The 15804-nt window shown below is 35.1% G+C and overlaps 1 protein-coding gene across 3 annotated transcripts in view; it reads right to left on the reverse strand.

Annotated features, from left to right (window-relative positions):
• Positions 1-5268: 5268 nt before the first annotated feature.
• ASB3 (ankyrin repeat and SOCS box containing 3) overlaps positions 5269-15804 on the reverse strand; it is a 90884-nt gene continuing 80348 nt past the window's right edge. For all 3 annotated transcript variants that reach the window (XM_024118572.3, XM_024118570.2, XM_055089175.1), the window contains one exon: positions 5269-7020. In XM_024118572.3, coding sequence (XP_023974340.1) covers positions 6815-7020 — 206 coding nt within the window. In that variant the 3' untranslated portion in view covers positions 5269-6814. The remainder of the gene's footprint in view (positions 7021-15804) is intronic.

A 15804-nucleotide genomic window follows, 5' to 3' on the forward strand; every position in this document is an offset into this window, starting at 1 on the left:
ATTCAAAAAGACACATGCACCCCGATGTTCTGCTCAGCATTATTTACAATAGCCAAGATATGGAAGCAGCCTAGGTGTCCATCAACAGATGAATGGATAAAGAAGATCACACACACACACACACACACACACACACACACACACACACACACACACACAGAGAGAGACTGGAATACTACTCAGCCATAAAAAAAAAAGAAATTTTGCCATTTGTAACAACACTGATGGACCTGGAGGGTATTATTCCTAGTGAAATAAGTCAGACAAATACTATATGCTATCACTTATATGTGGAATCTAGAAAATAAAATAAATGAATGAATATAACAGAAACAAACTTACAGATATAGAGAACAAACTAGTGGTTACCAGTGGGAAGAGGGAAGCAGGGGAGGGCACAATAGGGGTAAGGGATAAAGAGGTACAAACTACTATGTATAAAATAAATAAGTTACAGTGATATACTGTACAGCACAGGGAATATGGCCAATATTTTATATTAACTTTATATGTTGTATAAGCTATAAAAATACTATGTAGGACACCTTAAGCGAACATATTATTATAAATAACTTTACTTCAATAAAATAATTATTAAAAGTTTAACTATTAAAAAAAAAGATGTCTACAAATTCTTTGATACTCCTCCCTTCAAAGGTGGAGACTAATTCTCCACTGCAGTCCCAGCTTACAGTTTGAATGCAATCTCATGACAGACCCCTAGCCATAACCACTCAACAAGCCAATCTTGAATTTGTTACCCACAGAAACTGTGTGAGGTAAAGTTAATTATTATTTTAAGCTGCTAAATTTGAGACAACTTATTACACAGGAATATATAACTAAGACAAGAAAAAACAGAGGATATGTTAAATGACAGCATGGGTATGCAGTCAGCAAAATTTCAACTGGGAAACTCTATAAGAAAATAACCTAATACCTTCAACCAAAAAATTTTAAAGAAAAAAAAAAAATCACGTCACAGTGATATTTTTGGATCCGGATTTAAGCAAACCATTTAAAAAGCTATAGAACAATTAAAATATGTAAATACTGACTGGATATTTGCTATTAAGAAATTATTCATTTTTAAGGTGGTATAATGGTGGTATTATCATTATGTTTTTTAAAAGGGAATCTGTGACTTCTAAAGATATATACTAAAATATTTACCAATGTTATGTCTGGAATTCACTTCAAAATGCTATGGAAGAAAGGCAATTGGTGGGGAAAAGGAAATAAGAGTGGCCATGAATTGATAATTATCAAAGCTGGGTGATGGGAACATGGAAGTTCATTATAAAATTCTCTGTTTTTTATAGGCTTAAAATTTTCCATAATAAAGAGATAAAAAGTATGCACTTGCATCAACACACATAAACAAATACCATACTATGACATTTAAGAGTGGGCTTAATAAAACCAAATAATTACAAGCAAGATGAAGACCATAAGGATTTGAATGTTTTATTCTCTAAATAAATAATTTTTATGTGTCAAAACTAAAATCCAGACTACACATTACTAACTAATGCATCTATTTATGGAACTACTCTGGCTTGCAATTGATATCTTTGGCACATATTACTTGATCCAATATTCCAAAATAACCTCAAAAGTATTAGGCCTTCTTTTTAATTGTTTGATTCAAATCATAGTCATATTTAAACCCCAGATGGACTTTCTTCTTCACCTATTCCATGTTAGAAAAAGAGCACCTTATAATGACTCATGATAGACTTTTATCATCCACATAGAAAAGCAGTGAAGAGAAGGTTATGCTAACCATTTGACGGTAACAGACATAAACAGATGCTATTCACAAGTCTCAGTGTGCCAATGGCAATTACCACCTGTTCTGCTTCATCTATTAGTGCTATGCATGAAAAAGAAGCCAAGAGACAGAAAAATCATGCATACACTAATTTTTTACTGCAACAATAGTATTTTAAATTCTTTCATTAAAAACATACACAATACATAGTTATAACAGGGTAACTACATAACTAACCTGGGCTGAGACCAGATGACTAGCACAGTTCACAAAGGTCTCACCTCCATTCTCTTTTTTCCTGTACAAAGAGGAGGAAGGGGTTGTTTGCTTTATGCAGATGTCTTAGGAAAACAATCAATCCAGAAATGCCTCATTATTTTTCATTCCTACCAACTCAAAATTTGTCGTAACTCATGGCTTGAGCCTGGCTGGAGGTATCATTAACATGATAAAGAAAAGGCTTGATCAGGTACAAAATTGTAAAGGTGGGTTTGATTTTAGCTATGATAAAACAAAAACACTCCTCAAAGCTGTATACAGATTTTTAAAAACCTTAAGAGAAAGAAAATATTCCAACATATAACAGAAATACTGGGTCTGGATGATAGGACTATGGCTCCGTCTCTCTTCCTCCCTTTTCTTGCTGAGTTTTAAGATTTTTAAAAAGACTTTTAAAAATTTTTTAAAGACATATATTAGCAAAGGGACAGGTTAACAGATGCCCCTTACTTAAAATGTTTTATTCATTAAATCAACTGCAGAAAATATGTACTTAAATCTGTGCCTAAAGTATATGTTTCCATAAAAAATATAATTCAGACTGGCCTCCTCTCAGTGTAAACTACTGACATGTTATTACAAATAAGACTATACATTTTTCTACCAATATGTCACAAAAATCCTAAGCATAATCAGTTCCCTGTCTCAGGAAAACCACAGGTTTCTATTAACTCTAACAAAAAAAGAAAACAAGTTTACTTACTGCCAGGTATTATGTTTCAATGACCACTTGTCATTTAATAATAATAACAATAACAACAATAATAAATACAGATGAAGATAAACTGACTAATTTAGCCTCAGAGAAAAACAAACAATGGAAGAGAAAGCTAAACAAAAAATCTCAACAGTTGCACACAGGAATATTAAATTTTCCTTAAATGTTTTGTTAAAAAATGAAAAAGAATAAAAATCACCAAGTGTGTTTACAAAACTACTATGATAGTCTCTAAGCCTTCAAACATGGGCCATATTTATTTCACCTGAAGTCATAAACACCACCTTCTCCTAGAGAGACTGTGTAGGTATAAACTCAGAGATCCAGCATTAGCTCTAAATATTGATAGAATACAGCACTCCTTTTCTAATGAGGGGACACCCATCTTTCAGATAAACTACCCAGGTCATGTAGTCATGAGTAATGGTATCTCTTGGTTTGGGCTCTTACCTACACATAGTCTTGACACCTCAGTTATGTGTGACTAGCTGCTTGCGATAAGAGAGAAGGGAGGAGGCAAGTGCTCTAGCACAGGAAATTCAGGGGAATTAATAGTACCAAAGGTGTTCCTATTATTATGTTCTTAGCTCAAAGGTAAAGTTTCAGAGATCCCTTTGGCTTACAGATCCTCTTTAAATTGAGTATTTGGATAGGCCAGCAGGCTGAGCTTCCACTTACTTTATATAGAGGATGAACCAATGAAACTGGAAGGCAGTGTGTAGTTTTACTGGTTATTCTCACAAATTGTTAGATCTAAAACACTTGATCATAAAACTGGAAATGGCTACATTACTAGCAACTTCACTAGCCCTTCAACCAACCATTCCCACTATTTAAAACCTTTCCGCAATAGTACTAGGGACCTGCTAGCAATAATCGTACTGAGAGTGCTTCTTCAAACAAATATTTCTATAACCAAACAAGAAATATAATTAGGGGAATATACCTCCAAGAATATAGAGGAGTATAAAAATGAAAGGCAAACTTTTAGACAGATTTTCTCAACTTCTTTCTATACCCCATGCTGATGGAACCAAGTCCACTGTTCCAGAGAAGATACATAGTTATTTACATTCTTATCACAGTTTTTATGATGTTTTTGAGGACCAACAAAATACAGTAGAATTTTAGAGAATAACCAATCAAAAATACTCAGAGGTCTTGAAACTGTACCTGGCACGATACTTGAAGATCTATAAAACATGATCTTCATACAGGTTTACAGATAGACTTAGATGGGAAGAACAGATCTAAAGTTAGAGATATCAACTGATCACGTGACATAAATATGACACTTAGGTTGCCTGTCAAAGATTATGAATGTCACAGGTGGTCATGGGACAACAGAAGTGTATAATTGATCTGGGAAGTAGGGCCACCAGAAAGCTGCATATCAAGACACTTGCTACTTCGGCAAAAGGGAGAGGGAAACGAAGAAATGAAGTTCAATGACTATAACTATATACAATAACACAAATAAATCTGAAAATGCACACAAAAGTAACAGGAAACAAAAGACAGCGTAGTGGATGATTCCAGGAAAAACTGATTTTTGGTGCTAGGACCCAGAAGAGTAGTTACTCTTCTGGCAAGAGCACAGTGACTAGAAGGGCCACAAAAGGAACTTCTGGGATGCTAATAATTCTGTTTCTTGAACTGCATGCTGATTATGCAATGTTTTCACTTTGTAAAAATACAGTTGACCTTTCAACATGTTTGAACTGGTGCAGGTTTACTTATACACAGATTTTTTTCAACAGTAATACTACAATACTAACACAATCTGCAGTTGATTGGCTCCATGGTTGGATGAATCCATGGATACAAACAGTTGACTATAAGTCATATGGAGATTTTCAACTGTGCAGAGGGTAGGTGCCTATAACTCCCATGTTGTTCAAGGGTCAACTGTAATCTGTCTGTATACTTATGATTTGTGTACTTTTTTATATATGTGTTAAATGTCAATAAAAAGTTTACTTTAAAAAAAGAAGAAATGATGTCCAGATTACCACTATTACATCAAATGATCACAGAAAGATGTCCTATGACAGGAAGGATCAGCAGGAAATATACTTAAAGGACAACATCAGATCAAGGAAGGGTAAACGCTTGACAACTGTTATTAAAACCAATTCGCATCCTGCTCTGGATATGTACCACTATTAGAAAACTACTGTATGGAGTTCTTCCTCAGGTTCACTGTGACCTTAAGAGTATTAAAGCACCATGGTGCATGTAGGTCAGAGCTTAAAGTTCACACTAACTGGATGTATCATTTTGATCAGAAGCTGTGACTATAATTCACCTGCCTTTAGGTACTTTTAGATTAGACTTCTCACTGAGTCCTTGTTATTAGTCATAAAAATCATAAACATTATAAAATAGTCTAAAAGAAAGATGCATTTATACAGTAAGTAAAATCATTTATGTTTTAAATACTAAGGGTTTTTAACGTATCTGAAATATTTTGAGATTTTTAAGAATAAAAGCTCAGTAAGTTATGAGTAGTTGAATTTATTACATATTTGAACATGAACAAAAACACACAAAAAGATTCACCCTCAAATGTAAGTATTCTATGTACACTGGACCCTAACAAAAAACTGGTTATGTTAAAATCAGAGACTTAGGGTTTGGAAAAATACAGACATTTAAAAAATATTACATAGTACATACTTTTTTAGAATTTAGTAACTATCAGAATTTCCAACCTGTTTTTCCATATCCACCCTTATCTCTGCCTGTATAACTACAGTCAAACTCTATCCCCACCCCACAGGCAGCAACTACAGCTCTAATCTGTGCTGAATTTAGTCATCTCCCTGGACCTTAATGTCTCCATCATTTGGTACGCCATCATCACTGCTTTTACCAAATAGCAAAAGCCTATCAGAGATGAATCTAGCTAACCCACTCCCATCTATTTTAAGTCACAGGATCCCAATAGGACAGAATACTTGCCCTCCTTTGGACCCCATCTCTAGTTGTCTATCACAACATTAATGCATTCATAACCTTTCTCTCAAGACTATTGCCCACAGCCTCTTACCATAGCTCACCTGATATGGTGCTCAGTCCTCTCTGACTCTAGATTCATATCGAGCAATTGCAAAACCAATGAGGCAGTGTCTCATTAACCTAGGATGTTAAGGTTTAAATTTCATGGACTATTTGATAATGTATCCAGATAGTAAAAAGGAAACACACTATAACATTAATAGAACTAGCAATCATTGCTTCATAGGATCAAAGGTGCCCTCTGATTTGGAGGCTGAATGGAGCTTCAGTTTTATTTGATATTGAGCAACTCAGGAATACATACCTTTCTTTAAAGATGGTACCACAGAAATGTCTCTCCCAGTCTCTTAATTAATACTGTGTAAATGTGGTAAAATGCACATTTATCTCAATACCAACCTAATATTTTTTTTTAAACTGAGCATATCTTTGAGTTTAGGTCTGTTCTTGCCTTTGCAGAAATAGGAATCTTTTTTAGCTAAAGAGAGTATCAAGGAACTGGAAAAAAAACAACAGCAAAATGATTCATTTTCTATAGTCTTTAAAGAAAGAATTCTACCCTGAGTTTACCTGTGAAAAGCCAATGAATTTCAACTGAATTAAGAGATGAGAATAGAATATAAGATAGTTCTTTTATAAATATAAGCGAGTTCAACTCCACTGTATGTACACTTCCAGTGAAGTTTTATGCATTCCCTTCTAAACGCTAGCCCTAGGTAAACACAGAATCATAGGTGGAAACAGGCCATGTTTTGCCACAGTTCATTAACAGAATAAAGCAGAAAATGGTTAGGTAATTTACAACATAAAGTGTACTGATGATAAAACTGCAATAAAGTAACAGTGAGGTTTATACTTTTTTACCAGGAAGCTTAGTTGTAAACATTTGTACTAAACTACTGCCCTCTAAAATCTAACCAACCACACAAACAAAAATCATCTTTTGTGACGATAAAATCGTGAAGAATTTGTACTCCATGGCTCCTTATCTTGGTGGTTTTCAGAGTAAGACATGACCTGTGTTAAGTAGCTTCACTGATTTCTCCATCTTGAATAACTGCCAGTTCTGGAACTTCATTCATTCTCAAAACCTCTGCATAGAGCAAATAATCATGTAGGCTTCTGGGAAGTGGCAACTGACATATAAAACTGTTAGATCGTAGGTGCTCTGGTTTTAGACTGGACCGAACTTCCAAACGACAAAGGTGGGTCAGGGATGGAACAGAGGCTGGAGAAACAAACAAAAACAGGAAGATAAAAATGTTTGAACCAGAAAGATATAACAGTACATTAAGGTAAATGCCCTTTTTTTCCCCATGTCTGCGTAGTAGAAGAGAAGTGATATGTTACTTAGACTTACTTTTGAAAAAAGATTACTTGGGCCAGGAAGACCAAAATAAACTTTATTTATTCTTTTTTACAGCCTTCACCAGGTTCTTCTTCCTCCGATTTCTGGCCACACATTCCAAAGTCAGTACCCAGGGCCATATAAAACTAAATGTTCAAATTCTAAATTTCTGCCAATACCAGTTCGGACTTAAGAAATGGGTGATCTAACTTTAGAAATGATAGAAGCACACAGTAGCAAATGTTACTTCCCTCTTACTGTCATTGCAAATAGTCTCCAGACCTACCACATTCAAGTGAATAAAAATATAGCTTACATAAGTTTTGCTCTTTTATCCATGATACAGAATGAAATTTTAAAATTGACACAGAGAGAAAAGGACCATCTATCAAGTGCCTACTATGCTGTATGCCGATACACGTCCTCTTTTTATCTTCATTAACCCTGTGAGGCAGATATTATCATGCTCTCACAGAGATAAGAAAACAGAGATTTAAAAAGAGGTTTAAGTAACTTTCCAAAGGTCATACATCTAGTACATGGTAGACCAGGATTCAAACTCAAGTGCATATGACCCCAAAATGTGCATGTGTACGTACACATGCTAAAACCACTGCTTACAAAAGTTAACAACCAATTAAAGGATAACCCACATACGCTTGATTAAGAATCGTAAGATACTGGTTTTGTTTTCCAAGATGAAAAGTGTTAACTAAAGAAGTTAATGTCCATGAAAACTAGGAGCACTAAAAACAGCTAGTGGTTTTATGTGAATCAAATCTAATGCCTTTTATTAGTCCAAGAAATCTTTTGTAAATCCCTGTGAAATGTACCAATGATTAACAGGCCAGGATCAGAGCAGGAGAGACAAGCACTATCAAGAGCCCAGCTGATATAAGACCAGCTGGTCTGACTCCAAGTCTAGGGTTCTTTAAACTGTAATAACCCACAGGACCTGAGACATGCTAATTCTCTAACATCTTCAACATCTTCCAAACCACTGAAGTTAGTCCATCATCTTACATTTTAGTTTCAGCTTATTGGTTTAAGTTTAGTTTAGTTCATTCAGGGTTTGGGAAACTCCTCAATCCACAGTGTTTCAAAATGCCAAATAAGAAAAGGAACAGAGTTATCTGATTTTGTACATAAAACTTGAGTCGAAGAAGAGTATTTCCTTAAACCATGAGTCACATAGACTCCCCATTATAAACAATAAGACTACAGCATCTACAATATATAGCACATTTACTTTCACTGTTTCCATATTTATATATTGTTTAAATTTTAACCTTTTCTGTAAACTTAAAGGAAGAATCATCATTCTCCCTTCTAAGATGAGAAAACACAGATAAAGGGAACACTAGAGAGATTAGCAGGAAACCACATGGAAAGCATGCTCAAACTGCAAATCTCCACAGTTTTCCAAAGGAGTAGTAAGCAGGTTCAATTTCAACAAGTAGGTTGCCCATGTTCAACTATTACACATAAGGAAGCCCTCTAACCCACTGAGATCAGGAACAATAATTGGTCCTAATGTTACTGGGTATGCACAAATGTAATAAAAGTTTTAGAAATGAGCATAACTGATTCTTGGTAAGCACACAACTCAGCTGGTAGGGACAAAAGTATATTGGCATACCGGAAAGTGGCCTATCAGCTGCAAACCCTGAACATGCCATAGGCATAGTCAAATGGGACTGACAGAGAATATGACAAGACTAGGTTGTGTGGATCACAGTGAGATTGGTTAAGAGAATTTTCACTCCTATTCAGTTAGAGTTTAATATGCATCCTGTTAAACTGAAATCTCTTCATTCTGCACATTTTTGTTAATATAGATACTTACCACACACCCAGAAGGAAGACAAAGGATGGCTGTGTAACCTGGAGGAGAGCTGCTCACTTGGAGCTAAGGAATCCTTAACACTTCTCCAGCTTCACCAACTTGACAGACTACACTGACTTACAACTCCTCAGGCTGACTGTGGAGTGTTCCTCTGGCTGTCCCACAGCCTCCTGCAGGGCAGACAAGCCTTTCCAAAAGGCCATCTGACTACATCACTGCAGCCCTATCTTTTACAACTAAATAAACCATTTGTTTGTTTATGCTGACATGTGTGTGGAAACTTAATCATCTGTGATCAAGCCAAACTGGACCAATACACATTTGTTATGGAAAGCTTAAGTGACTTGCCTGTGTTGACATCATACAGCAACAGAGCTGACACTAGATCCAAATGATTTGATCCCAAGTCTAGGGTTCTCTAAACTGTGATAAGCCCAAAATAATTCTCTAACAACTTCTAAACCACTGAAACTATCGTAAGTTTTGGGAGATCTTTCCATTTAATAATAAAAAAGGAAAAGGGTATAGCTACTTCAGTTACTGGTTCCAATTTCAATTGCACCATTTTGGTTTTCCTCCTGTGAGCAAAATAAATCGCTGGCCTGATGAACAATTAGAGGTAAGAACTATATTCATTTGAACTTCAGGGAGTCTTTCACCTATGGATTATTAACACAGACAATAATATACCTGTCAGTGCCATCTTAGTTTAATATGCTAGTGAATACTAAGGGAACTGTATAATCATATATGCAATATTTCAAAGCACGCAAAATTCCTATGAAAGTTTTAGTGATGCATAGTATTTCCAGATGTGTTGTCACCAGGCTGAGAGAAGATCAAGTCATGCCTTGAATTTATAATATGGAAAAGACCATGGGACTTCCCTGGTGGCGCAGTGGTTAAGAATACGCCTGCCAATGCAGGGGACACAGGTTCAAGCCCTAGTCCAGGAAGATTCCACATGTCATGGAGCAACTAAGCCCATGTGCCACAGCTACTGAGCCTGAGCTCTAAAACCTGTGAGCCCCAACTACTGAGCCCGCGTGCCACAACTACTGAAGCCTGTGTGCCACAACTACTGAAGCCCGCGCGCCTAGAGCCTGTGCTCTGCAACAAGAGAAGCCACCGCAATGAGAAGCTCATGCACTGCAAAAGAGTAGCCCCCACTCGCCACAACTAGAGAAAGCCCGCATGTGGCAATGAAGACCCAACGCAGCCAAAAATAAATAAATAAAATAAATTTTTAAAAAATAGATTTAAAGAATCATACATTTAATATATATATGTATAAAATATGGAATAGCCCAGAAGCTATATGTAAAACATAACTTTCATAAAAACTTGTTAAAATCAGATTTTAATTTCTTAAATAAATCTCTGTTTTCCTACATTATGGCACTGATCATAGTCTAGAAAATGATGTCTGAAACTACGCTATACTTTTTAAGTCATTTTTCTGACCCAATCAGTTTCAAATTAGTATGTTAAACCCAGTTATCTCTAGATCTGTTAGATAAGCAACTTTTAACTATTCATTTCTATATATATAAACTCTTCAATTTTGTTAATTTTGTTGTACATACACAGAACAATCAAAATAGAAGGCCACATGTTCTATGGAACTGTACTAAAATCAAAACAATGATCAGACTAAACCCCACAATTCTTAATTCATTATTCTTGTTAATGCCAAGTTTACTATAGCACAGAACTACATGTACATCATACACACCCATTATCTATATTTCCTACAACCATTCATCTCTAGCCTGCCCTCATGCCAATATTCAAATGATGTATCTGCCTAGACTTTATTTCTATGGTTCCTCTGCATGGTTTTCTACATCAAATGTATTTATCTGACTTTTGGGCCATCTACTACAATGTGTATTATCATCATTTATATAATGTCTTTTATGGTTCCATCCTTTTGTTCCCAGTCCTTCTTTTTTTTTTTTTTTGTGGTACATGGGCCTCTCACTGCTGTGGCCTCTCCCGTTGCAGAGCACAGGCTCCGGACGTGCAGGCTCAGCGGCCGTGGCTCACGGGCCCAGCCGCTCTGCGGCATGTGGGATCCCCCCAGACCGGGGCACAAACCCGTGTCCCCTGCATCGGCAGGCGGACTCTCAACCACTGCGTCACCAGGGAAGCCCCCCAGTCCTTCTTAATTTACTTGTACAGTCTCTCTCTTTCCCACTGACTACAACTAAAAACTTGGACAAAATTTAAAAAGCAACAACCTGAGGACTCTGAAGAACAAATAAGAGACAGATTAGGGCAGGAAATCAAAACTTAAACAATGACCAGTAGAACAGCAATGAATGGAATGAATGGAAAGAGCACCACCCAGTAATAAGCCTGGAGTTGGAGTTGATGAGCCATTATTAACTAGTTGTGTGACCTGCAGCAAGTCATTTAAATGCTCTGACTTTCAGTTCCTTTTCTATGAAATGGGAATAATACCTCATCTATAAAATGAACATAACTGACACCCCTCTGCATCAAAAGGTTGTTGATAAGGTTCAAGTTAGAACACACTTGCAAAAGCATTTTATAAACTGTAAAATACCATACAAATCCTAGGCACCATCTAATCTAGTGATCTCCAAATGTTTTCTGACTGCACACCCAATTAGTGAAAAGTCTTTGAGTACATAACCCCAATGTGTGGATATTTATGTACATATAAATTATATATGTATACTATTAAATTAACATCTATACTAAGTACAAATAAAATGCATAAAATTAAAAGAATAAGCTAAAATGAAATAAGGTACATATTTAAAATAATTTCATTTACCTATTAACGGTATAAAACCCTTTTTACTTTTGCTAAATATGTTAATAATAATATTTTAACAAAAGCAAGGTGACTAAGGTTCATTAATTTAATTTGTAGTGACATGGCAAGTCCAAGATTTGGTTTTAGGCCCTATCTACTGATGTAGTTAAAAATATATCTTACAAAAACCATGTAGATTCAAACGGGAGGAGTACATTGTGGCTTAGCTGAACTAATCAGGATACTAACTTATCCCATCTAGCAATTATGCAAAACTTTTATCAAAATTCAACTGGTAAATTTCTATTTTTCCTGGTATCAATCAGTTTACAAGCTAAAAAGAAAGTTTCGTTTTTTCACATTTTTATTAAATGAATTCAAAATCTAAGGAAACTGTTTCCAGGTATTTTAAGTGTGTCAATACAAGAGTTTTTCTAGGTGATGCACATTGTTTTTGGCAAGAAAATCACATAACAATAGAAATATTTCCCAGCATCTGTTTTCGAAATCATCTCCCCGTAGCAGTTTCTTTCAGAAAGTTGTTTGCTTTCTCACTAAGTTAAAATATCATTTTTACCTTAAATCAACAGAATTTTAGGAAATATGTACTAGGTTTCATACTATTCATAGCTATTTATTACCAAGAAAAAAAAAGGTTAAGAAAATTGGAACAGTTTTATTTTTGCAAAAGAAAAGTACATAATTCATTGTTAAGTTCAAGGATTCTTTTTTATATTGTCACAAGATAAAGAGCAAACCTCTGGATGTATAAACAATAATCATGGTCACTCCCATCTCATCATAAAGTACTACAAAGACTATATATATTACAGCATTTTTTTTAGCATTTTAACCATTTAAAAAAATTTTTAATTTAATTTTATTTATTTTTTTATACAGCAGGTTCTTATTAGTCATCAGTTTTATACACATCAGTGTATACATGTCAATCCCAATCACCCAATTCAGCACACCCACACCCGCACCCCCTTGCAGCGTTCCCCCCTTGGTGTCCATACGTTTGTTCTCTACATCTGTGTCTCAACTTCTGCCCTGCAAACCGGTTCATCTGTACCATTTTTCTAGGTTCCATATACATGCATTAGAATACAATATTTGTTTTTCGCTTTCTGACTTACTTCACTCTGTATGACAGTCTCTAGATCCATCAACATCTCAACAAATGACCCAATTCCATTCCTTTTTATGTCTGAGTAATATTCCATTGTGTATATGTACCACATCATCTTTATCCATTAGTCTGTCGATGGCACAGAACTACATGTACATCATACACACCCATTATCTATATTTCCTACAACCATTCATCTCTAGCCTGCCCTCATGCCAATATTCAAATGATGTATCTGCCTAGACTTTATTTCTATGGTTCCTCTGCATGGTTTTCTACATCAAATGTATTTATCTGACTTTTGGGCCATCTACTACAATGTGTATTATCATCATTTATATAATGTCTTTTATGGTTCCATCCTTTTGTTCCCAGTCCTTCTTTTTTTTTTTTTTTGTGGTACATGGGCCTCTCACTGCTGTGGCCTCTCCCGTTGCAGAGCACAGGCTCCGGACGTGCAGGCTCAGCGGCCGTGGCTCACGGGCCCAGCCGCTCTGCGGCATGTGGGATCCCCCCAGACCGGGGCACAAACCCGTGTCCCCTGCATCGGCAGGCGGACTCTCAACCACTGCGTCACCAGGGAAGCCCCCCAGTCCTTCTTAATTTACTTGTACAGTCTCTCTCTTTCCCACTGACTACAACTAAAAACTTGGACAAAATTTAAAAAGCAACAACCTGAGGACTCTGAAGAACAAATAAGAGACAGATTAGGGCAGGAAATCAAAACTTAAACAATGACCAGTAGAACAGCAATGAATGGAATGAATGGAAAGAGCACCACCCAGTAATAAGCCTGGAGTTGGAGTTGATGAGCCATTATTAACTAGTTGTGTGACCTGCAGCAAGTCATTTAAATGCTCTGACTTTCAGTTCCTTTTCTATGAAATGGGAATAATACCTCATCTATAAAATGAACATAACTGACACCCCTCTGCATCAAAAGGTTGTTGATAAGGTTCAAGTTAGAACACACTTGCAAAAGCATTTTATAAACTGTAAAATACCATACAAATCCTAGGCACCATCTAATCTAGTGATCTCCAAATGTTTTCTGACTGCACACCCAATTAGTGAAAAGTCTTTGAGTACATAACCCCAATGTGTGGATATTTATGTACATATAAATTATATATGTATACTATTAAATTAACATCTATACTAAGTACAAATAAAATGCATAAAATTAAAAGAATAAGCTAAAATGAAATAAGGTACATATTTAAAATAATTTCATTTACCTATTAACGGTATAAAACCCTTTTTACTTTTGCTAAATATGTTAATAATAATATTTTAACAAAAGCAAGGTGACTAAGGTTCATTAATTTAATTTGTAGTGACATGGCAAGTCCAAGATTTGGTTTTAGGCCCTATCTACTGATGTAGTTAAAAATATATCTTACAAAAACCATGTAGATTCAAACGGGAGGAGTACATTGTGGCTTAGCTGAACTAATCAGGATACTAACTTATCCCATCTAGCAATTATGCAAAACTTTTATCAAAATTCAACTGGTAAATTTCTATTTTTCCTGGTATCAATCAGTTTACAAGCTAAAAAGAAAGTTTCGTTTTTTCACATTTTTATTAAATGAATTCAAAATCTAAGGAAACTGTTTCCAGGTATTTTAAGTGTGTCAATACAAGAGTTTTTCTAGGTGATGCACATTGTTTTTGGCAAGAAAATCACATAACAATAGAAATATTTCCCAGCATCTGTTTTCGAAATCATCTCCCCGTAGCAGTTTCTTTCAGAAAGTTGTTTGCTTTCTCACTAAGTTAAAATATCATTTTTACCTTAAATCAACAGAATTTTAGGAAATATGTACTAGGTTTCATACTATTCATAGCTATTTATTACCAAGAAAAAAAAAGGTTAAGAAAATTGGAACAGTTTTATTTTTGCAAAAGAAAAGTACATAATTCATTGTTAAGTTCAAGGATTCTTTTTTATATTGTCACAAGATAAAGAGCAAACCTTTGGATTTTAAATAATAATCATGGTCACTCCCATCTCATCATAAAGTACTACAAAGACTATATATTTTAAAGGTCATGTTTTTATAAAATTATTCACAACAGTATTACCTCATGCAATTCTGGTTTCAACTCCTTTCTTGTATTAGCCTATTAATGATGCAATAAACTCCTTTCATGTGTGATGTTATCTCCATTTCCTCACATTTACAGAAAAGTAGGCCACTCCATCAGCAGTCAGTCTTACATAGCTTTTCCAAAAAAACATTTTTCTATTAAATAAGTCATTACTGTTGCAAATATATCCTTTCTGGTACATATTTCCTTTAGTGGCTCTCAGAAAAGTAACATTATTTATATTTTCTTACTGAAACAGAATCTTAAAAAAACCCTAAGCTGAGACATGTTATAAATATTATATATCTTCTTCCTACTTATATATTCCTATTTCTCTTCCTATTACATATCTACTTCCTACATACTTCCTACTTGCAAAGTTATATTTTTATTCTTTTAACTCTTTAGCAATGTTTTCTATGCTCCTTTCAACAATATTTGCTAATAAGAAATGCATCTTACTTTGTCCCCATATTATTTCAGTCTGTTTTACTGTGGTAGCAAGAACATGCATTTCCCCAACGGTATGTAACTTTTTGTCTTTTCACTATTGAATAAGCAAATTTAAAAGGAGCTCTAAGCATCTGTCATTATGTTTAGTATACTTTATAAAAATAATGGACTGAGCAACATATTACTTAAATATTGATGAAAAAATCACAGGGTTTTGCCTTTATGTTCTGGATGCTTAGAGTGTCTTGCTGATTATGATATTTTCATTACTTAATATCTCAATGCACACTACATACTAACATCAAGGCTCACTGTTAACATTAGTAGAGGTGAACCATATTTTATTTTTTT

The sequence above is a fragment of the Physeter macrocephalus genome, chromosome 12 (assembly GCF_002837175.3).
Source record: "Physeter macrocephalus isolate SW-GA chromosome 12, ASM283717v5, whole genome shotgun sequence".
NCBI lineage: Eukaryota > Metazoa > Chordata > Mammalia > Artiodactyla > Physeteridae > Physeter > Physeter macrocephalus.